Source organism: Nomascus leucogenys, chromosome 14 (genome assembly GCF_006542625.1).
Source record: "Nomascus leucogenys isolate Asia chromosome 14, Asia_NLE_v1, whole genome shotgun sequence".
In the NCBI taxonomy this organism is placed as follows: domain Eukaryota; kingdom Metazoa; phylum Chordata; class Mammalia; order Primates; family Hylobatidae; genus Nomascus; species Nomascus leucogenys.
In genome coordinates, this window is record NC_044394.1 from 91018552 (window position 1) to 91040230 (window position 21679).

General features: G+C 48.9%; 1 protein-coding gene across 1 annotated transcript; it reads right to left on the reverse strand.

The window, feature by feature from the left end:
* Window positions 1-2336: 2336 nt before the first annotated feature.
* ST6GALNAC1 (ST6 N-acetylgalactosaminide alpha-2,6-sialyltransferase 1) lies at window positions 2337-20001 on the reverse strand. Its single transcript, XM_030827922.1, has 9 exons — window positions 19710-20001; window positions 7118-7817; window positions 5348-5516; window positions 5000-5171; window positions 4234-4372; window positions 3871-3974; window positions 3588-3677; window positions 3401-3500; window positions 2337-3109 (listed from the first exon to the last, which is right to left on the reverse strand). The coding sequence occupies exons 1-9, from the start codon at window positions 19838-19840 to the stop codon at window positions 2912-2914; spliced, it is 1803 nt and encodes a 600-aa protein (XP_030683782.1). The 5' UTR covers window positions 19841-20001; the 3' UTR covers window positions 2337-2911.
* Between the last annotated feature and the right edge of the window lie 1678 nt (window positions 20002-21679).

Genomic DNA, 21679 nt, shown 5'->3' on the forward strand with positions numbered 1-21679 from the left:
AATGCAGTGGCGTGATCTTGGCTCACTGCAACCTCGGCTTCCCGGGTTCAAGTAATTCTTCTGCCTCAGCTTCCTGAGTAGCTGGGACTACAGGCACATGCCACCACGCCCAGCTAATTTTTGTATTTTTAGTAGAGATGGGGTTTCACCATGTTGGCCAGAATGGTCTCAATCTCTTGACCTCATGATCCGCCCACCTTGGCCTCCCAAAGTGCTGGGATTATAGGCGTGAGCCACCGCGCCCGGCCCATTTTATTAATTTTATGTAGTAAAATTTACCAGTCTCGTATTGCCTTTGGATTGTGAGTCCTAGTTAGAAATCTTTTTCTTACGTTCTGGTCAAAGAGCTACCCACCCATGAATTCTTAGAACTCTTGTCATTTCATTCTTTCTTTTTTTTTTTTGAGACAGTCTTGCTCTATCGCCCAGGCTGGAGTGCAATGTCGCGATCTCTGCTCACTGCAAACTCCGCCTCCTGGGTTCAAGTGATTCTCCTGCCTCAGCCTCCTGAGTAGCTGGGATTACAGGCATGCACCACCAGGCCTGGCTAATTTTTTGTATTTTTATTAGAGATAGCATTTTACCGTATTGGCCAGGCTGGTCTCGAACTCCTGACCTTGTGATCCGCCTGCCTCAGCCTCTGTCATTTCATTTCTTTACATTTAGATCTCTGAACCATCTGGAATTTAATTGTTGATGGGAGTTACAGACCTAGTTTGATTTCTTTCTAAATGACCACCTGGCTGTCGGAGCACCATTAATCACAATGCTTGGGTCTATTTCTGGACCTTCTGTTCCATTCCACTGGTCTGTCTATTCCTGCTTCAGTACCACACTGTTTTAATTATAGAGACTTTATAGTATGTCTGAATATTTGGTAGAGGTAGACCTCTCTCATAGCTTTTCTTTCGCAGGTATTCCTAGCTCTTCTTACATTTTTATCCTTCCTTATGAATGTGTGTATTAGTTTAGGCTCTAGAAAAAATGTTTTGGCATTTTACTAGAATCGCATTAAATTTATTAATTAACGAGGAGAACTGACATATATTTATGATATTGAGTCATCTTTTCCAAGAACAAAAGATGACTTGGCTTATTCAGGTCTACTTCTGTGTCTTTCAGGAGTGTTAATGTTTTCCTCATACAGACATTGTTGCTCTTTACATTTAAATGGATTTCTCTACATTATACCCTCTACTTGATGATTATTTATGTTTATGACAGTTACTGATTTCCGTATGCTAATCTTATATCCAGCTAACTTACTATAACCTGTAGCCTATTTATCAGTTTTCCTCTTCTTTTCTAATTCTTATGCCTCTAATTGACCTATCCTTTCTAATTCTATTGGCTTATACTAGCAGAGTGAGCTAACCCATCAGTATATTCCACTTTGGACTCAGAGTAACACTCAGTGAGGCTCAGTCCTTAAGTTTAGGTAGCCTGAGTTTAAATTTGAGGAGGCCAATATGGGGGTAAGGGGGCTCTCTGCCCATGGCTACTCATTTTCTCTCCTGCTCTGACCTGATGTGGTGTCCACCCTGTCAAAGTCATTGTGACTAGAACTTTGTGGGGGAAAAGCATTTATTGCTTTTTATTGCAGAACTAAGGAGCCTGGGGTGCCGCGGAGGACAGGGCGCCACGAACAGGGCGCCGAGCTGCCGCCACCTGCCGCCCAGAGCTGGCACTGCACCCTTTTAGTGCAAAGCAAATCCCTGTCCCATTGGTCCCCACCTTCCCTGACCATGAAGTCTAAAGGGAAGCTCCCCTCTCTCCCTTCCACTCTCCTACCAAGCGTCCTTTATTCTATTTATTTATTTATTTGTTATTTTTATTTTTGTTATTTTTTGAGACAGAGTCTTGCTCTGTCGCCCAGGCTGGAGTGCAGTGGTGTAATCTTGGCTCACTGCAACTCCACCTCCCAGGTTCAAGGGATTCTCCTGTCTCAGCCTCCCAAGTAGCTGGGGTTAGAGGTGCCCGCCACCACGCCTGGCTTACTTTTGTATTTTTAGTAGAGACGGCGTTTCACCATGTTGGCCAGGCTGGTCTCGATCTCCTGGCCTCAAGTGATCTGCCTGCCTTGGCCTCCCAAAGTGCTGGGATTACAGGCCACTGTGCCCGGCCACTTTATTCTATTTAGAATTGTTAGGGTTGTCCCAGGCTCCAGTGTCCAAATCCTGCAGATAGAGCTCAAAGGGTAAGGTGAACTGAAACGTCTTTGGCTTAGCTCAATTCTCGTCGTGGGGGTTTGAGAAAGAAAGCAGGTTAATGGGGAGAATAGAAGAATGAAAGGGACCACGTGCAAAACCGGTCCCTATCCACGGAGTAACAACTAGTTGCATCTTCGCTGTACGAAATTTATTTGCCTTTCCATGGACAACAATCATTTGTATTATTACCAGTTTTCTACAACACGTAGAGCTGTCAAATAGCTTAAAGACAAGGACAAGTATAGACCCTTCTAGAATCAGATAACCCCTAGAAAGGTCTTCTAGACAATCTGTAGTGAAGTTAAGTAATACCTTCAAGATTTCACCACTGTAAACTCGATCTGGAATTCAAACCAGATCTATATGTTTCTGTAAATCCAGGCTCTTTTTTTCTGTATCAAGAAGCCTTTGGACTGGGAGAGCGTTTTTCAGCAGGAATTGTGGTATTGACCACTCATCACCCCATTTAGTTAAAAATCCCTGGCCTCAGGCCCTACAGCAATGTATTGAAGAACTTCAGAACCTCAGTTAGCCATCTGCCATCTTGACAGAGTCTTGTCCGCAGTTCAGGTGGTCCCTCGGAACTCCTGAAGGGCTTGGAGCTTGGTCCGAGCCCTGGGGAATGGCCGAAGAGCCTCAAGATTCCCACTGTACCCTGTGCCTTGGAGCAGGCAAGGAGACCACGGCAGCCCAGGCCCGGGTCAGTTCTTGGCTTTGGCAGTTCCGGGACCGGGACGCTGGTACAGCTGGATTATCCCTTCATCGTGTAGCCGCTTCCAGACTTCTCTCTCCAGTTTGAAGTCATGGTTTATGTAAAAGATCAGCCGCTTCCATGACGTATCATAGTAGTGATCAGAAAAGCGCTCGTGGCCCTCAGTGATGAAGCCATAAGCACTTACCTACATCACGGTTGGAGGAGAAACACGGCCTTTAGTTGCTGTTGCCCAGGCTTCTTCTCATGGCTAATTCTGTGTTGAGGGGTGGGGGTTCTTTTCCCTGGCTCCAGCCCTAGCGGTCTGGGTGCAGGTCCCTGGATACGCATGCATAGCTGCATGCACCCATACTCATGGCCACCCTCCTTCCCACCAGAGGTGTGCACCCAGCCCATGCATTGTCCTACACTCAACAGGCCCAGGAATAGCCTCAGAGCTGTTTCTCCAGGTATTTCTGCAGCTGCAGTGGAGCCTTACCTGGTCACAGAGGTGAAGGGCAGTGAGCAGCAGGAGGGCCCCAGTGGTGGGGCGGTATATCCTCCAGTGGGCACCATCCAGGGTCTTAGACCTCAGAAACCTGTGAAATGCCCCAAACCCCCAACTGTCAGGAGGCTGCAAGGATAACAGGGACCTGGGCTACGTGTCACGTGCTTTCTGCTCTAACCTGTTCTTCGTGTATCGGAGAAAGTCTGGGTGCAGCAACAGGTACCTGTCCATGTGCAGGGCTTCCCGAAAAGCTTCCTGGGGTCTGTGCCTGTGGTTAGGAAGGGGTCGTTCAGACTCAGCTTCCTTACCTGGCCTGGGGTGGGCCAAGTCAGGGTCATGAGCATGACTGGTATCCCATCTCCAGGTGATAGCTAAGGCTGTCCCCACCTGTCCAACCCTTTAGAGCCACTCACGACATGGCTCAGCCTGGGATAAGGGGATGGCAGGAGGACAGTGGGTACCTGAACCAGAAAAGGTTTTTTGACGTCACCGTCTGATTCATAAGCAGTGCTTCCAGCCACTCATAGTCCCGGGTGCCTTCCAGGAAGTGCAAGTAGCGGACGTCCTGAGGACCAAGGACAAGGAGTGGGTCCAAAAGTACTGCCTTCAGGAGCACCAGCTGGGGGGGCCCAGCTCTGACTTCAACTGCTCACTTGCTCTCCTCTGGACTGGTCTGACTGTCCTCCCCACTCCTGCCCTTATAGGAGGGGAGCCTGTACCAACCACAGACTCCATCCGGATGAAAGCCTGTCCTCTCCCTTCTCACCTGTTGTGCTCCCTCATCCAGAGTCTGGGTGTGACCAGGCTCCTTCCTCTTTGCTCACCTTCCCGAGAGGCACGTTCTTGAAACCCCGATTGCCCAATATAAGGAGTGACTGGGTCAGGGAGAAGGCGGTAAAGCCGTAGAAGGATGTCCGAGTCCCCACATCCTGTTCGTAGCCTTTAATGAGAGCTCCGCTCAACCTGTGCAGAAATACACACTCAGACGGAGCAGGTGAGCAGAGGACAGAGATTTGTGTAGGTGGATGGGGAAAGGAAGGAGAAATGGGGGAGGCAGCAGTTCTGTGGTGAATCTCTGGAGAGCCTAGGAATTCCACCTTCCAGATGCAGGCATGGAACACCCTATGGGTCTCTCAGAAGAGTCCATGTCTGCAGAAGAGGGGCAGGAGAGGGGCAGGAGAGGGGCTGGAGGGGGCAGGAGGGGGGCTGGAGGGGGCAGGAGAGGGGCAGGAGAGGGGCTGGAGGGGGCAGGAGGGGGGCTGGAGGGGGCAGGAGAGGGGCAGGAGAGGGGCTGGAGGGGGCAGGAGAGGGGCTGGAGGGGGCAGGAGAGAGGGGGCAGGAGAGGGGCTGGAGAGGGGCAGGAGAGGGGCTGGAGAGGGGCAGGAGAGGGGCTGGAGGGGGGCAGGAGAGGGGGCAGGAGAGGGGCAGGAGAGGGGCTGGAGAGGGGCAGGAGAGGGGCTGGAGGGGGCAGGAGAGGGGGCAGGAGAGGGGCTGGAGAGGGGCTGGAGAGGGGCTGGAGAGGGGCAGGAGAGGGGCAGGAGAGGGGCAGGAGAGGGGCTGGAGAGGGGAGCTTGGGTGGGGACAGCTTACCGGAACACGTAGTCATGACTGTCTATCTCCTGGCCCATGTGGGAGTTGTTCAGGATGCCCCCATTGCCCACCACAGCACAGGTGATGCACCGGAGGCTCCCAGCGGGGAGGCTGGCCAGGAGCAGCTGCTGCTGGGGCACTGGAGGGAAGCGTGTCACGACCTTCTGCACCACTGGAACAAGAGCGGGGGTGCTCCATTCAGAGCCCTGAGAGGGACAGGAGTCCGACCCATCATTCCTCCCAGGTCTGGCAAACCCCAGGGAAGAGGCAGACCAGAAAGCCAGCTGCCCTCTGCCCTCTGCCCCGGCCTACTGTGCACCCACACCTTCCCCTGGGGTAAGGACTCACAGGAGTAGTTGAGCTCCATGAAGCCAAAGGGTGGTGCAAAGTGTTCCAGGCGGTCCCACTCACTCTGGTTGAAGTGTCTGGAGTCCAGGAAGAGAGTGAGGTTGGCCAGAAAGAGTTTCTGGAGCCACAGCGACTTGGAGGCTTTGATCTTCACAGAGTCAGGGCAAGTCTATATGCAGGAGGACGAAGTCAGGAAGGGAGAGACCCAGAAAGGCCATCGACCAGGGGCTGCACCACTGGAGCGAGGGCTGGGGCTCGCGGTTTGGAAGGCACGGCCTCTGCTACCTCTTCCATCCTGTTCTCAGGGTCTGCTCACCCTCCCCTCCCCATTGTCTGGGCTCACTGTGGTCCTGAGGTTTCCGGAAAACGGGTGTTCTCGGCTGTGAAGGCAAATGCATCTAGGCTGGGAGCAGTGGCTCACACCTGTAATCCCAGCACTTTGGGAGGCCGAGGTGGGCGGATCACAAGGTCAGGAGATCGAGACCATCCTGGCTAACATGGTGAAACCCCATCTCTACTAAAAATACAAAAAATTAGCTGGGTGTGGTGGCAGGCGCCTGTAGTCCCAGCTACTCAGGAGGCTGAGACAGAAGAATGGTGTGAACCCGGGAGGCGGAGCTTGCAGTGAGCCGAGATGGCGCCACTGCACTCCAGCCTGAGCGACAGAGCGAGACTCCGTCTCAAAAAAAAACCAAAAAAACAAAAAACGCAAATGCACCTTTGTAAGTGTGAGAGGGGCCACATTCTGGGAATGTGGCATGTGTCCAGTGTGCTCTCAGGGCCATGCTTGTAGTCATATGTGTGTAAATGTGTGCATTTTGTGGGCCTTCTCCCTCCCTCCCTCCCTCCCTCCCTGCTTCCCTCCTTCCCTCCCTCCCTGCTTCCCTCCTTCCTTCCTTCCTTCCCTCCTTCCCTCCTTCCCTTCCTTCCCTTCCTTCCCTTCCTTCCTTCCCTTCCCTTCCTTCCCTTCCTTCCCTTCCTTCCCTTCCTTCCCTTCCTTCCTTTCCTTCCTTCCTTTCCTTCCTTCCCTCCCTCCCTCCCTCCCTCCCTCCCTCCCTCCCTCCCTCCGACAGGGTCTCACTCTGTTGCCCAGGCTGAAGTGCAGTGGTGCCATCATAGTTCACTTTATCCTCAAGTGATCCTCCCGCCTCAGCCCCCTGAGTAGCTGGGACTACAGGCATGTGCCACTATACGCAGCAACATACACATTTTGGATACTGCCCCTCTGTGCAAGGACAGGTGAGAAGGACCATGCGGGTGGGTGTGGTTCAGTCAGACTGTTTCCTTAGGATTGGGAGAGAGTGAAGGTTGTGGAATTGACTTTGCCGGGAAGACAAGGCATTCCTGGAGGACAGAGCTGGGCGTGAGGTTGGGGTGTCCTTGTCTGTGAGTCCCTCCCCTGCAGCCTCTGCAAGAGGGTGGGGATTGAGGGGCCAAGCCCCAGAGTAGATCACACTCTGTCACCCCAGATGGATGACCTCCAGGCCTCAGGAGCTCCAGGGCAGGCCCCATCTCACTCACCCCTCTTAGGCTGTTCACACCAGGGGTCCGGGGCCTGCCTGCTCCTCCTCCGCCACTGTGGCCATCATTGGAAAGACAGGTGGGGCAGAGTCTTGTAGGGCTGAGCTCTGCCTCATAGTGAGCTTGGGGCAGGATAAGACAAAGTCTAGAAGCAGAGCCCAGGAGGTGAGGAGAGGGTGGGCTGGGCTGTTTCTCAGGAGGGGCTTCAGAGCTGGGAGCCAGAGGGAAGGGATGGTGGCAAAAACTCACCGTCTGAAGGCCCCCCGTTTCGAAGCTGTATTTTTCCTCAAAATCCCACCGAGGCTCAGACTTGAAGTTGGCGGCCTTCAGTCTTCGGTTTCCCTGCGTCGTGGGGCCCTGGGAAGGGGCAGGCGGTGGGGTGGCCTGAGCTTTCTTCCCCTTGGGTGGGATGACTGCCGTGGTCACTCCTTTCTGTCTCGTCCTTGTTGACACTGCTCCTGTGGGAGCCAGCATTCTGTGCCAACTTTTGGGAATGAGCGTCTTGGCTGTGGTCGCCGCTTTGCCCTGGTGCTTCACCGACACCGTTCTGGAGGCCGTCAGCTTCCTGGTCTGGCCCCCATTTCCTTGGGTCGTCTTTGTGTCCTGGCTCTTCCATGATTGTGCCTCTGTCCTGCCAGAGGCCATCCCTGTGTCTTGCCCTCTGGGTGACAGTGTGTTCACCATGGTTTTCTCTTTCTCTGGGCTCTTCCATGCTGCCCTCTGTGCTGTGTCGGGCGCCTTGTCCTGCTCCTCCGGCGGTGCCTGGTTGGCCTCCTTTCCTCTGTCTGTGGCGGTGTGGGCCTTGGGCTGCATTTGTGTGTTGAGGGCATTGTTCTCTGGCTCTGGCTCTGCATAGATGGTTGTCCTCCTTGCTCTTGCGGGTGCCTGGGACTTAGGCTTTGCCAGGGACTGTGGAGACCTTTCTTTAATGTTCTCTGTGTGTTGATGCCTAGGGACAGAGATAACCTTTGATGAAGGCTGAAGATTGTGGAAACAGGTCAGAAGCATAAGTAGTTGTTTTTTTTTGTTTTTTTGAGACAGAGTCTTTCTCTGTCACCCAGGCTGGAGTGCAGTGGTACGATCTCAGCTCACTGCAACCTCCATCTCCTGGGTTCAAGTCATTCTCCTGCCCCAGACCCCTGAGTAGCTGAGATTACAGGTGCCCACCACCATGCCTGGCTAATTTTTGTATTTTTAGTAGAAATGGGGGTTTCACCATGCTGGCCAGGCTGGTCTTGAACTCCTGACCTGCCCAGTGATCCACCTGCCTCGGCCTCCCAAAGTGTTGGGATGACAGGCGTGAGCCACCATGCCTGGCCAGAAAATAGATTCAAACAAAAGCGGAATAGAATTTGAGATATGTACATAGGACATACCGGAGAGCATCTCATCCAACAAACGTTTACTAAATGGCTATTCTTTTATTATTATTATTATTATTATTATTATAATACTTTAAGTTTTAGGGTACATGTGCACAATGTGCAGGTTTGTTACATGTGTATCCATGTGCCATGTTGGTGTGCTGCACCCATTAACTTGTCACTTAGCATTAGGTATATCTCCTAATGCTGTCCCTCCCCACTCCCCTGTGCAGTGTGCTGTGCAGGCACCGGCAATACAAATTTGAATAAGACACAGACCTTGGACCTATGGAATACACGATTATTGTTATTCAAGGCAGGAAACAAAGGTCTTTGCTCACTGGAGAAAGGCAGGGCCGGCCAAGGCAATATGGGAAGCAGGCTGATTACCTATGCAAGCCCTTCCTCCATTAGGGCCTCCCAGCCTGAGCTGCGCTGACCCTGAGTGGTATTTCCAGCCTTTCTCAGCCTCAAAGCAACACATTTATTCAGGGTTTCCAGTGGGGGCACTCTCTATTCTGACCTTGAAACTGAAGCCTAAATTTCCCAAGGGTGTTAGGAAAGGGCTGACAGTTCTTCCTCCTTACCTCCCAGGGATCCTTCCTGCTTGAAACATATTTTTTTTTTTTTTTTTGAGACGGAATCTGGCTCTGTCGCCCAAGCTGAAGTGCAGTGGCGTGATCTCGGCTCACTGCACCCTCAACCTCCCTGGTTCAAGCAATTCCCCTGCCTCAGCCTTCCGAGTAGCTGGGATTTCAGCGCATGCCACCAGGCCCGACTATTTTTTTTTTTTTGTATTTTTAGTAGAGATGGGGTTTCACCATGTTGGCCAGAATGGTCTTGATCTCTTGATCTCGTGATCTGCCCACCTTGGCCTCCCAAAGTGCTGGGATTTTACGGGCGTGAGCCACCGTGCCCAACCTTTTTTTTTTTTTTTTTTCTTTAAGAGACAGGGTCTTGCTCTGTCGCCCAGGTTGGAGTGCAGTGGCACAATCATAGCTCACTACAGCCTCAAACTCCTGGGCTCAAGCGATCCTCTGGCCTCAGCCTCTCGAGTAGGTGGGACTACAGGCATGCAGCACCATGCCCAGCTAATCTGTGTGTGTGTGTGTGTGTTTAGAGACTGGGTCTCACTCTGTTACCCAGGCTGGTCTCAAATTCCTCACCTCAAGTGATCCTCCGGCCTTGGCCTCCCAGAGTGTTGGTATTACAGGCTTGAGCCACTGCGTCTGGCCTAAACACACACATTTTTAACTGGACTTGCATAGAAAATGCCTCTGCCTTTGTTATATGACTCAAAGACGTAGCTTGGATGAGAGCTATTTCTGACTAGAAAGGAGAGATGGGCCTCAGGGCAGGGTTGGACTGAGATATGGAGCATCCCGAAAAGGCTAATGGGCTTCAAACCCTAATTCTTTCTGTATTTTTCATTTTCAACTAAGCAAAAGAAAAGGAAAAATTTATTATAAGAATAGAAAGCATTTCAAGGAACCCAAGAGCAGGAAGTAGTTGAGCCTCTGGGAGGGCTTGGAACCCGGAATCTCTCTCTAAGGCTTTGTCTCCATCTCACCTCTCCCTCTGAATCAGCTTGCTTCTACTCTTTCTTTCTGCCTCTGCAGACAGGCCTCCTCTGCTCTCCAGCCCACAGGCTGGTGGAAGACTGCCACTCATAACACCTGTGCTGGGGACTGTGGACTCTCTTTGCTCCCAATTTTTCACTCTAGCAGGAGAAGACTGTGGCCCCCTTGGGTCCTATCTCCATCCCTTTCCAGGGGTCTTGGTCACATACTACGTGACATTCTGGGGCCCACTCTGTGCATGGGAGGAGGACACTTTCAAGAGGAAGAGGGGGTTATTGGTTCATGAACTGGGAAGAGACCCCCAAAGTATCCATTCTGAAAGAATGCCACTCAACACAGAGTGAAAAACCTGAGTGAGTGAAGAACACACTCTTGATCAACTCATTCCGCATTTGCCTAGTAGAAGGTCTGGGTGCTGTGCGGGTGGGTGTGAGGCTCACCACTCCCCTTGGTCTGACTACTCAGTGTGAGCTCCAAGCTCGTGTGGGCCATTCAGCAAAAACCAAGCTGTTCACCTGGTTTAACAAACAGCTCTTGTTACCCAGCAAAACCTCTTGGTGGATTCACCCTGACCTCCACTTCCCAACCCCCAGCCTCAAGAAGTCTATGGAAACTTCCCTTCCAAACTCCGGCAGCACTCTGCAGAGAGGAATTCTGCTGAATGACATTTTCTGTATCTCGAACATTTTCATGGATGTAGCTGCCTGGCTGGCAGGCACCTTAACTTGGCCGCGGCGGGGAGAGATGATGAGGCAGGGCTGGTTTTTGACATCACACATCTCAGGCCACATAGCATGGACAGCTGGCCGTCTGCTTAGTGGCCACGCTGACCCTGAAGAGGTAAGGCACTCCTCTCTGGAACCCTGTCTAGCAGCAGGAATGGCGCAGTGACTCCTGGAAGGCCTATTCAACCACAAATCTACAATTGATTGATGACTCGTTTAGGTTTTGCAGGAAGTCACAGCAATAACCCAGGTAGTGATAAAATTATGTAATTAAGTTTCATTGAATTCCCTATAATTACATACACCTATGATTGCTAGGGCTGTGGGTGTCGAGATAGGCATTTCCTTATTCTCATGCATGGTATTTACTAAATGCTCAAATTGTATCCTTATGCTGAGTGCCCCATATTCAACGCGTTCGGCCCTGTGTGGTCCTGACCCTGTGAGCTGGGCTGGGGTGTGGGAAAGCTTTCTTCTATTAATGACTTCTAGCCCAGAGGCACAGGCAAATTAATCATGGATCATACCGAAACAACAAGCAACTTAACTGCATAATTCTGATCGACTAAGGAAGTAAAAATATAAAATGTTGCACTTTAAGAAATGAATTTATTGGCTGGGTGAGGTGGCTTATGCCTGTAGAGCCAGCATTTTGGGAGGCCGAGGCGGGCAGATCACCTGAGGTCAGGAGTTCAAGACCAGCCGGGCCAACATGGCAAAACCCCGTCTCTACTAAAAATACAAAAAAAATTAGTCGGGCATGGTGGCACACACCTGTAATCCCAGCTACTCGGGAGGCTGAGGCACGAGAATTGCTTGAACCTGGGCAGCAGAGGTTGCAGTGAGCTGAGATAGCACTACTGCACTCCAGCCTGGGTGACAGAGCAAGACTCTGTCTCAATTAAAAAATAATAATAATGGCCAGGCGTGGTGGCTCACGCCTGTAATCCCAGCACTTTGGGAGGCCGAGGTGGGTGGATCACCTGAGGTCGGGAGTTCGAGACCAGCCTGACCAGCATGGAGAAACCCCATCGCTACTAAAAATACAAAATTAGCTGGGCATGGTGGTGCATGCCTGTAATCCCAGCTATTAGGAGGCTGAGGCAGGAGAATCGCTTGAACTCGGAAGGCAGAGGTTGCAGTGAGCTGAGATTGCATCACTGCACTCCAGCCTAAGTGATATAGCAAGACTCTGTCTCAAAAAAGCAAAAACAAAAAACAAAAAACAAAGTTTATTTTCCTTGGAAGATCCTGAAAGTTTTCTAAAAGTGAATGAATGCTTGATTTTTATGACTTTACTTTGATTTTAGATGTGTCTATACGCTGCTTCCATGACTAAAAGCTGTATGATTGCCTTAATTCTCTTTGTATGCTGGAAAAAAATGGCAGAAATCCATATTCTCTTGTTATTCTGAGTATTCTTTTTTCAAATCAAAGCCTGTGTGGTGGTTTTCAGCCACCTCAATCTTAGTGGGGAGATCCTAGTGGGGATGTTATGTTCTGGGACTCGAGAGAAAACAGAGGGAAGATGAGTCAGTTGCTCCTCATCATACTTCAGTGGCTGGATCCAGTTTCCAGAGCTCCCCCTGAACAGACAGGTCCCCAGCATTCTCAGAGATGCCCTTCGCCTAGCTGAATTCACTGTGGGCCAGAATGCCAGTCAGCTGGTTTGAAAGTTAGATGTCCTCTCCCCGTAAAATACACAAACAGGCCAGGAGTGGTGGCTCATGCCTGTAATCCCAGCACTTTGGGAGGCTGAAGCAGGCGCATCACTTGAGGTCAGGAATTCAAGACCAGCCTGGCCAACATGGCGAAACCCTGTCTCTACTAAGAATACAAATATTAGCCGGGTGTGGTGGTGCACGCCTGTAATCCCAGCTCCTCGGGAGGCTAAGCCAGGAGAATTGCTAGAGCCTGGGAGGTGGAGGTTGCAGTGAGCAGAAATCGCACCACTGTACTCCAGTCTGGGCAGCAAAGACAGACTCTGTCTCAACAACAACAACAACAACAAACCAACTCAATGAGACATCTTATGGAAAGTTCTACGAGAATTTGAAAACACAATGCAATGTTTATTCTGCAATATTCATTGAGTGGCCATGACATGACAGGCATTCAGAGGTATCTGCTAGAGATTAAAGATAAAAAAAGCAATGGTCACTGGTTTTAAGAGGCTCACAGTCTATCAGAGAAACAGACATGAGTATAAGCAGCTGCCTTAAAGTGTCATCGGTATGATGATATTAGTTATACGTATGCGAGGCAGTGTGACAGCTTGGGGAGGCAGTTCTGCTTGGGGGGATACTTTGGTATGTAGGGGTTACCTAAGCTGAGTTTTTTTCTCCTGAGTCTTCAGAAGTGAACTTTTATGAATTTTTATTATTATTATTATTATTATTTTTTTTTTTTTTTTGAGACGGAGTCTCGCTCTGTCACCCAGGCTGGAGTGCAGTGGCGCAATCTCGGCTCACTGCAAGCTCTGCCTCCCGGGTTCACGCCATTCTCCTGCCTCAGCCTCTGCGAGTAGCTGGGACTACAGGCGCCCGCCACCACGCCCGGCTAATTTTTTGTATTTTTAGTAGAGACGGGGTTTCACCGTGGTCTCGATCTCCTGACCTCGTGATCTGCCCGCCTCGGCCTCCCAAAGTGCTGGGATTACAAGCGTGAGCCACCGCGCCCGGCCGAATTTTTATTTTTATAAAAGCAATGTGTGCTTATTGCGGAAAAAGCAGAAACTGCCTTCAAACATGAAAGGATAGCAGCCTCCTATTATCTCAGTCCCTTCAAAGAATCTACTGTTAGTACCTCAGGGCATGAACAGCCGGATCCCTTTTCTACGCCTGTCATAGTTTTGAATATATATAATATTTTGAAATGTTACTTGTTTCCTTCTCCACCCTACCCCCATGCCCCCAGCAGTTAAGATTTGGTTTCATGTTCAAGAGGTAGTAAAACAGATCAATCTTGGAGAAGTTATGAGGAGGAAAGACTTTACGACTTCTTACTACCATTGTCCTTCCCCTGGAAAGATTTACTCTGGTGGGTGGCGGAAATGAGAGAAGGAGGGATCTGTGAGTTCCAAGGCCGGAGGACTCTGCTTCCTGGCAGTGTTCCAAGGGTCTAACAAGACCCCTGAAAAAAAAAAAGACTCCCGAGCCTAGGAAGAGAGGACCACAGACAGAGTCAGAAAAGTCTCACACCAAGCCGAGATCACGCCACTGCACTCCAGCCTGGACGGCAGAGGGAGACTCCGTTTCAAAAAAAGAAAAAAACAAGAAAAGTCTCTCACACATAAACCAGGTGGACCTGAAAGAGCCAAGGGGCAGGAACAATGGCTGTTTCAGCAGCTACTCTGTAGCTAAGAGTCAGCGTCCCACTCCTGTGCCTTGGCACCGCATCAGATGTCCTGGAGCCCTTGATACCATCCTGCAGAGGAGCAAGAAGAGCTAAGATTAAGTTTTCCTGAAGCTTGGTGGATGGGAGTTCAGAATCAGAAATCAGGAGGTGATAGAAAATAAAGTTCTGTTCTTTTCTTCTTGGACACAGAGGCTCACTCTGCCGTCCAGGCTGGAGTGCAGTGACATGATCTCGGCTCACTGGAAGCCAGTGCCCAGGTTCAAGCGATTCTTGTGCCTCAACCCCCTGAGTAGCTGGGATTACACGCACGTGCCGCCGTGCCCGGCTAATTTTCATATTTTTAGTAGAGATGGAATTTTGCCATTCTGGCCAGGCTGGAGAAAATAAAGTGACAACAAGAAAATGACAAACACAACCCATAGGTCTGTTTTTACAGCTCACTCTTTTTTTTTTATAGAATGCTTCACGAATTTGTGTGTCATCCTTGTGCAGGGGCCATGCTACACAGCTCCCTCTTAATTACCATCTCTAAAGCTAAAACAAGCATAGATCTTCCAAAACATATTTATACCAGACTACGGAACATCTGCACATCAGTGAACAAATGATGCACGTGCGTGTGTCTTAATATGATATGAGAGATGGCCCAATGGGTGTGAAATCATAGAATTGTCTTTTTTATTTTTTTTGAGACAGAGTCTTGCTGTGTCACCCAGGCTGGAGTGCAGTGGAGCAATCTTAGCTCACTGCAACCTCTGCCTCCCGAGTTCAAGCAAGTCTCCTGTGATAAAAGTGATAATACTCAGCCTCCCGAGTAGCTGGGATTACAGGCAACTGCCACCACGCCTGGCTAACTTTTGTATTTTTATTTATTGATTATTAGTATTTTTTTGAGATGGAGTTTCACTCTTGCTGCCCAGGCTGGAGTATGGTGGCGTGCTCTTGGCTCACAGCAAGCTCCGCCTCCCAGATTCAGGCAATTCTCCCTGCCTCAGCCTCCCAAGTAGCTGGAATTACAGGCACCGGACCATGCCCGGCTAATTTTTGTATTTTTTAGGAGAGACAGGGTTTCACCATGTTGGTCAGGCTGGTCTCGAACTCCTGACCTCAGGTGATCCGCCCACCTCGGTCTCCCAAAGTGCTGGGATTACAGGCATGAGCCACCGTGCCTGGCCTCATAGAATTGTCTTGAAATGCTTCCACTACACTCCTCCCACCATCCTATTTGTTGCCAAGTCCAGCTGATCTGACTTCTTCTCAGTCCTTTCTTCCTATTCACGCTGTCCTTGCTCACGGTCTCATTAATGCTATCCTAAATCATTGCAATGACCTCTAAACTATCCCCTCTAAAACCATGTTCCCCCGATCATCCATCCTGTAATCTATCGACAGAGTGCTCTGCATAAAGCATGAATTTACTCCAGCTAACTCCCTTATGCTAAAGTTTTTGAGAGCCATAAAGTTTAAACGTTTTGGCATGTTTTTTAAGGTGACAAATTCATTCTTTCATTAACAAGCATTTATAAAGCACCTCCACTGGGTCCAGGCCCTGTTCATAGCACTGAGGAAACACAGACAAATAAGACAATGCCGGCTGGGTGCGGTGGCTCATGCCTGTAATCCCAGCACTTTGGGAGGCTGAGGCAGGTAGATCACTTGAGGCCAGGAGTTCAAGACCAGCCTGGCCAACATGGCGAAACCCTGTCTCCACTAAAAATACAATCATTAGCTGGGCGTGGTGGCGTGTGTCTGTAGTCCCAGCTACTCTGGAGGCTGAGGCAGGCTAATTGCTTGAACCTGGGAGTTGAGGTTGTAATGAGCCAAGATCGCGCCACTGCACTCCAGCCTGGGCGACAGAGCCAGACTCCATCTCGAAAAATAAATAAATAAAAGAAATTACATAACTCATGTAATCTCACAAATTCATATAATTACATGATACACACACACACACACACACACACACACACACACACACACACACTAGGTGCCTACCTACCTCTAAGCTCTTTTATTCCACCAAGCCAGCCAGGCCAGAGCTCAGACCTTGGCTGCTGGAGGTGGGGAGTGGGGGTGGGAGACGTGGGGGATGAGATGAGGGGGAGATTGGGGAAGCTGGGGAGAGGGGGGCAGTAAAAATCATAGGCACCGAGCAAACTCCCCCTCTTTTTTCAAGTCGTGACTCCTCCGGTATGGTTACTTAAGTGAGCGCCTGTCTTGGAGGGTGGGGCTGGGGCGTCCCTGCCTGCCCTGAGGTTCATTCGGCTTCTGTCTGATGTTGGGGGCCCCTGTTGACTTGGTGATCTCTGCACATTAGTAAATGTGGTTTCTCTGGGGAGGGGTTCTCCTTTACACCGAGAATCCCCGCAGGAGGGTCCTTTCTAGGATCACGTCTCCCACTGCCCCCTGCGGCATTTGGTGTCCCCAAACACTGTTCTGGAGTGAGTGACCCATTATTGCTCCGGCAGGTAACTGGGCAGTTGAGGGTTCTGGTCTCTGCCCACCCACCAGGAAGTGCAGAACTTCCCTTCCACTGCCTTCTGGGCTGTGAAGACCTGGGAGGGAGGGGCAGGGTGGTTCTGTCTCTTCCCAGGTACATTACATCGTGGACAGTTCCAACAACTTCCTGCCTTCAGAAATCTCTAGACCAGAACCAGACACTGCTCTACTTAACATTTGCCCCTTAACTCCAGGGCATGTGGCATCTGCTGGGAAGGCCAGGCCCAGTCACTATGAGTGACTCTCGGGCAGCCCATTCCCACCCCAAAACATCGCCCCAGGAGGACTCTAACCCTCTGAGCTCCTCTCCTCCCCTGTCTTCTTATCTAAGCTAGCTTATCTTGGGTTTTTGTCAGTTGCAATCAAGTGTTCCAACAAATACAAACCTATATTCACATCATACACAAAAGTAAATTTCTGATGGGTTCTTATTAAGCTTAAAGAACAACAGTACAGAAATATTAGTAGAAAGTGTAAAAGAACATGTATATAATGTTAGGGGTGGGAATGACCTTCCTAAAAATTGCACAAAGTCCAGTGACCACAAAGGAAAAGATGGACAAATTTTATTGATGTAACAATTACTTCTGTATGACATAAGATATCACAAACAATGAAATAAAACCAAACAAATATCAGGCTGAAGAAGATATTTTGAAACAGGAATTAAAAGCAATTAAAGAACGTGTAAGCAAAAACTCAGATGTATGTAAAAAAACCCAATTCCCCCTAAGAAAGAAAAAGAGGTGGAATCCTTTAAAAATTAACTGCCTGTTTTTCTGTCTGTGGCCAGTGAGCCTTATCTCTCCCTTTCCCAGGCATTGTGAAGACCTTGTTTCTCCAGCTGTGCAGCTGCAAGGTCCCTAGGCGGATAAACTCAAGTCGTAAAACACATTTTTCCTTGAAAAGTAAGAAATGATGTAATGCATGTCTCAATTGAGTAACTGTCTTTGTTTCTTGCTTCTGTAATGTGCTTCCCCCTGCACAGATCTCCCCCTGCCCCATGAAATGCTTAAAAGGTAACCTGACGCTTTGTTCGGGCTCAGTTTTTTTGGATGTTAATCTGACTGGGCCGGTGCACCTTAATAATGATAATAAATCCTCCTCAACCCCTCGGTCTCTCTGATCCCTAAATTATCCCACTGCATTTAGAAGTATTGTAACATATATGATAAAAAGGTTAATATCCCTAATACACAAAAAGCTCCTACAAATATGAAAAAGATAAATAACTTAATAAAAAGGAAGAAAAGATATGAACAGGTCATTCACAGAAAAGTACAAATGACTAATAAAGTTAAGATTCTCAAATACATCAGTGATCTGAGAAATGCAAATTAAAAAGAGAAACACTTTCACCTATCAGATGATTAAGACTTCAAAACCTTAATGAAAGCCAGTGTGGTCCGGGGAGGTAAAGTGAACTCACACCTGTCAGTGTAGCATTCTGAGAGAACAATTCAAGGGTGTCCATTGGCATTTCATGTAAACATACCCATTGTCTTGGCAATTCCACTTCAAGAAATCCACCCGGAAATCACTTACGCAAGTGCTCAAAGGTATGTGAGAAACTTGATAGGGGTTGGTTAAGTAAACAGTACCTACCCTGTGGAATGCTAAGCAACTGTTGAAAGAAGGGAGTAGACCTGTATGTCCCGACACGGAAAGATGTCCATGATATAGTGTGACTTACAAGGTCAACCTGTGGAACGATATGTAGCATGAGATACATATATACGTATATACATATATACGTATATATACATATATATGAGATATATATAGCTCTCGTGCATATATATGTAAATCTATGATATATGTGTGTATATATCTATATCTCTCTATATATACAATATATCTATATATACATATATCTGTCATGCTACATATTGACATATAGTATATCAATATATAGCGTATATATTGTATATCTATCTCCATACTATATATAGATATCTGTATCTCCATCTATCTATCCATCTATCTGTCCATCTAGCTGCCTGTCTATCTCTCTCTGTCTCTCTCTCTATCTGCCTGCCTATCTATCTATCTATCTATCTATCATCTGTCGGGCTTGTATAGCATAAAGGTAATGAGCACAGGGTATGGCACCAAAATGCCTGGGTTTGAATCTTGGCCCTGCCATATACTAGCAGGGTGATCTTGGGAGAATCACTTCAGTTCTGTGTGTCTCAGTGTCCTCCTAATAATGAGAATTAGTGAGTTAACGTACATTAAGCATTTAGAATAGGGGCTAGCTCGTAGTAAATACTATAGCAGTGTTAGCTACATAATAATAGAATTCTGTGTACCCTCAAGTGTCAAGAGTGGTCACCTTGAAGAGTGGATAGAGGTGGAGGTATAATAGGGAGACCCTCACTTCCTGCTTCACCTTTCTGTATTTTTTTTAACTCCATGAGAACCTGCATTACTTTCAACGTTTAAGAACAGTGAAATGAAATTATTGCTGGGCGCAGTGGCTCACGCCTGTCATCCCAGAGCTTTGGGAGGCCGAGGTGGGTAGATCACTTGAGGTCGGGAGTTCAAGACCAGCCTGGCCAACATGGTGAAAACCTATCTCTACTAAAAATACAAAAACTTAGCCAGGCCTGGTGGTATGCAGCTGTAGTCCTACCTACTCAGGAAGCTGAGGCTTGAACCTGGGAGGTGGAGGTTGCAGTGAGCCGAGATCACGCCACTGCACTCCAGCACTCTGGCAACAGGGTGAGACTCCATCTCAGAAAAAAAAAAAAGGGCCTCTCACTGCTGGAGATGTGTGTATTTTCTAAGAAAAATGGTCTAGAAGGTATTTTTGAAGGATTAACTTGGCGTCCACAATTGAAACTGCCTCCCTAAGAGGGAGGCTCTCCATTTTACCAACAAACTTAGGGTGAGTCCGCGTCTAAAGCAAGTGGAACACACAGGATGGCTCTTTTGCTTCAGGACGTAGAGAATGGTATGTAAGAACTAACACAACGCTGCTGCCATTACTCACAGTCCCTGAGGGGAAAGCAGTCACGTCTTCTGTCTGCACTCTGCAGACCTAACCCATCAGTTCTCAAACTCCTGTACATGTCCCACGGTATCTGGACATGTCCATCCCATGGTGTCTTGGTTCCCCACCGCCACCCTTTCTGTTCCCTGCAAGTCTTCCCATTAGTCTTTCTTCCCAGTGGTTCTTGAGAACATTCCTGACCCCTGACACTCCCATGTGGACACACAGGTAGCTCAGACTTCCCCAGTCCTCCCTGGGCTATCATTTTTCTGTTTCCTCAAATGAATGAAATAAGAGGAGTGGAAAGGACGAGAATCTTACCTGGAAGGCTTTGTTTGAGGCTCCTTAATAAAGGAGGGCAAGGCGAAGAGAAAGAAGACCAGGACAGCCAGGAGCAAGGACCACTGGACGCCTTGGCTCAGGTGCCTGCATCTCCACAGGCGGGACCTCATGGTGGTGGGTCGGGTTCTAGAGGAAGGTTCTGCATGTCCCGGGGCCTTGATGTAGGCAGCTGGGAGTCTCACCGCTCAGGTTTCCTGACGGGGAAGTGCACACCCTTTGTCTTAACAATGAGCCACTCCGGCAAGTACCGAGTTTATCAGTCTCTGCCAGGGAAGGGAGGAACCGCCTTCACTGCTGTATGAAGGCTTATAGGCTGGCGTGGCTTGAAGGAAGGGAAACTCCTTGTGTTCAAACTTGTTCACCTTCCTTTTTTGTCTCTGAAGCCAATATCTGAAAGTCAAGCTTTATGAGAAATATAACCACATTATATGCATTCTCATCTTGGTCAGGTTACTTAACCCGTCTGCTGCCATATAAATGGAAAAAGGCAGTTATCTTCCTTGTGGGATTATCATGAAGATGCCTTGAGGCCACCATGCACAGGGCTTTGTCTGTGGTAGGCACCCAACACACATGTTCAACACTTTAGCTCAACCTTCCCTGTTTCTCATCTGAAATCATGACCCTTACAACAATGACCAGCACGTATGAGGGCTCACTCTGAGCTGGGCACTGGGGAGTCTTCACAGGCACTCATGGAACCCTCACTGCCACTCTAGGGGCTGGGTACTGTCATCACTTTCATTTTACAGAGGAGGAAATGGCCTCCAAGAACAAGCCCAAGATCACACAGTGAGCCACTGGCTTGGGGTCCAGATCCAACTGACCTAGAGATTGCATTCTTTTTTTAAGAAATAGAGATGGGTCTCAGTATGTTGCCCAGGCTCGTCTCAAACTCCTGGACTTAAGTGATCCTCCCACCTCAGCCTCCCAAAGTGCTGAGATTACAGGCATTGGCCACCATGCCCGGCCGTGATTGCATTTTTCTTTCTTTCTTTTTTTTGAGACAGTCTCGCTCTGTTGCCAGGCTGGAGTGCAGTGGCGCAATCTTGGCTCACTGCAACCTCCGCCTCCCGGGCTCAAGTGATTCTCCTGCCTCAGCCTCCTGAGTAGCTGCGACTACAGGCGCCCGCCACCACACCTGGCTAATTTTTATATTTTTAGTAGAGACGGGGTTTCACCATGCTGGCCAGGATGGTCTCGATCTCCTGACCTCATGATCCACCCGCCTCGGCCTCCCAAAGTGCTAGGATTACAGGTGTGAGCCACGGGGCCTGGCCGATTGCATTCGTATCCACTGCTTAGTAGCACCTACGAGAAATCATTAACTCTACCTTGATCAAAGCAATGCAACACAAAACCCACATAATTCTTGGGAAAAAAAAGTACACCTCAGAGGAAAAACATCAAGACCATTTGTAGAAAACTTTAAAAATTCAGAGAAGCAGCCCTCCATAAAGCACTGTGGGTTAGTAATTCTATAAAAATATTGTCCAGGGTGTTGAACTGTGGGAGAGGTTTTGGGGCCTGGGCTCGCTGTTCATACCTGGCAGTGGGCATTTCTCCTAATGTACAGTTTTCAGTTCTGTACACAAGGCTCTTGGCCTTCACCCATGGCATGCACCGATAAATGATTAAACCACCTTCCTCAGGGAGGACGAAAAAGGCAAGAACATATGTCTGAGCAGCTGAGAGTAATACAGACGACTGATGGTTTCCTTTATCCCCTACTATACACTGCAACTTACAGCACTGTTCCAAGGCATGGGCTGGTAGCAAGGAGAAACATCTCTATTAGTACTGATTCAGCCTCTCTCTTTCTCTCTCACCGTGCCTAACCTACAGATGCTCGTATGTTAACTCTATAAACATTTTCTGAATTGATCTGTATCAAGTCATAACTCTTTGTCCTAACTGGCCCCTTATCTTGAGTTCCTTTATGCACTTGA

Coding starts and splice junctions, on each gene's coding strand:
- ST6GALNAC1 (XM_030827922.1), bottom strand. CDS start 19,840: ATGAGGTCCCGCCTGTGGAGATGCAGGCACCTGAGCCAAGGCGTCCAG. Junction 4,373..4,999: donor AGTCATGACTACGTGTTCCG/GTAAGCTGTCCC, acceptor ATTTCTGCACAG/GTTGAGCGGAGCTCTCATTA. Junction 3,110..3,400: donor CCCTTCACCTCTGTGACCAG/GTAAGGCTCCAC, acceptor ACCGTGATGTAG/GTAAGTGCTTATGGCTTCAT.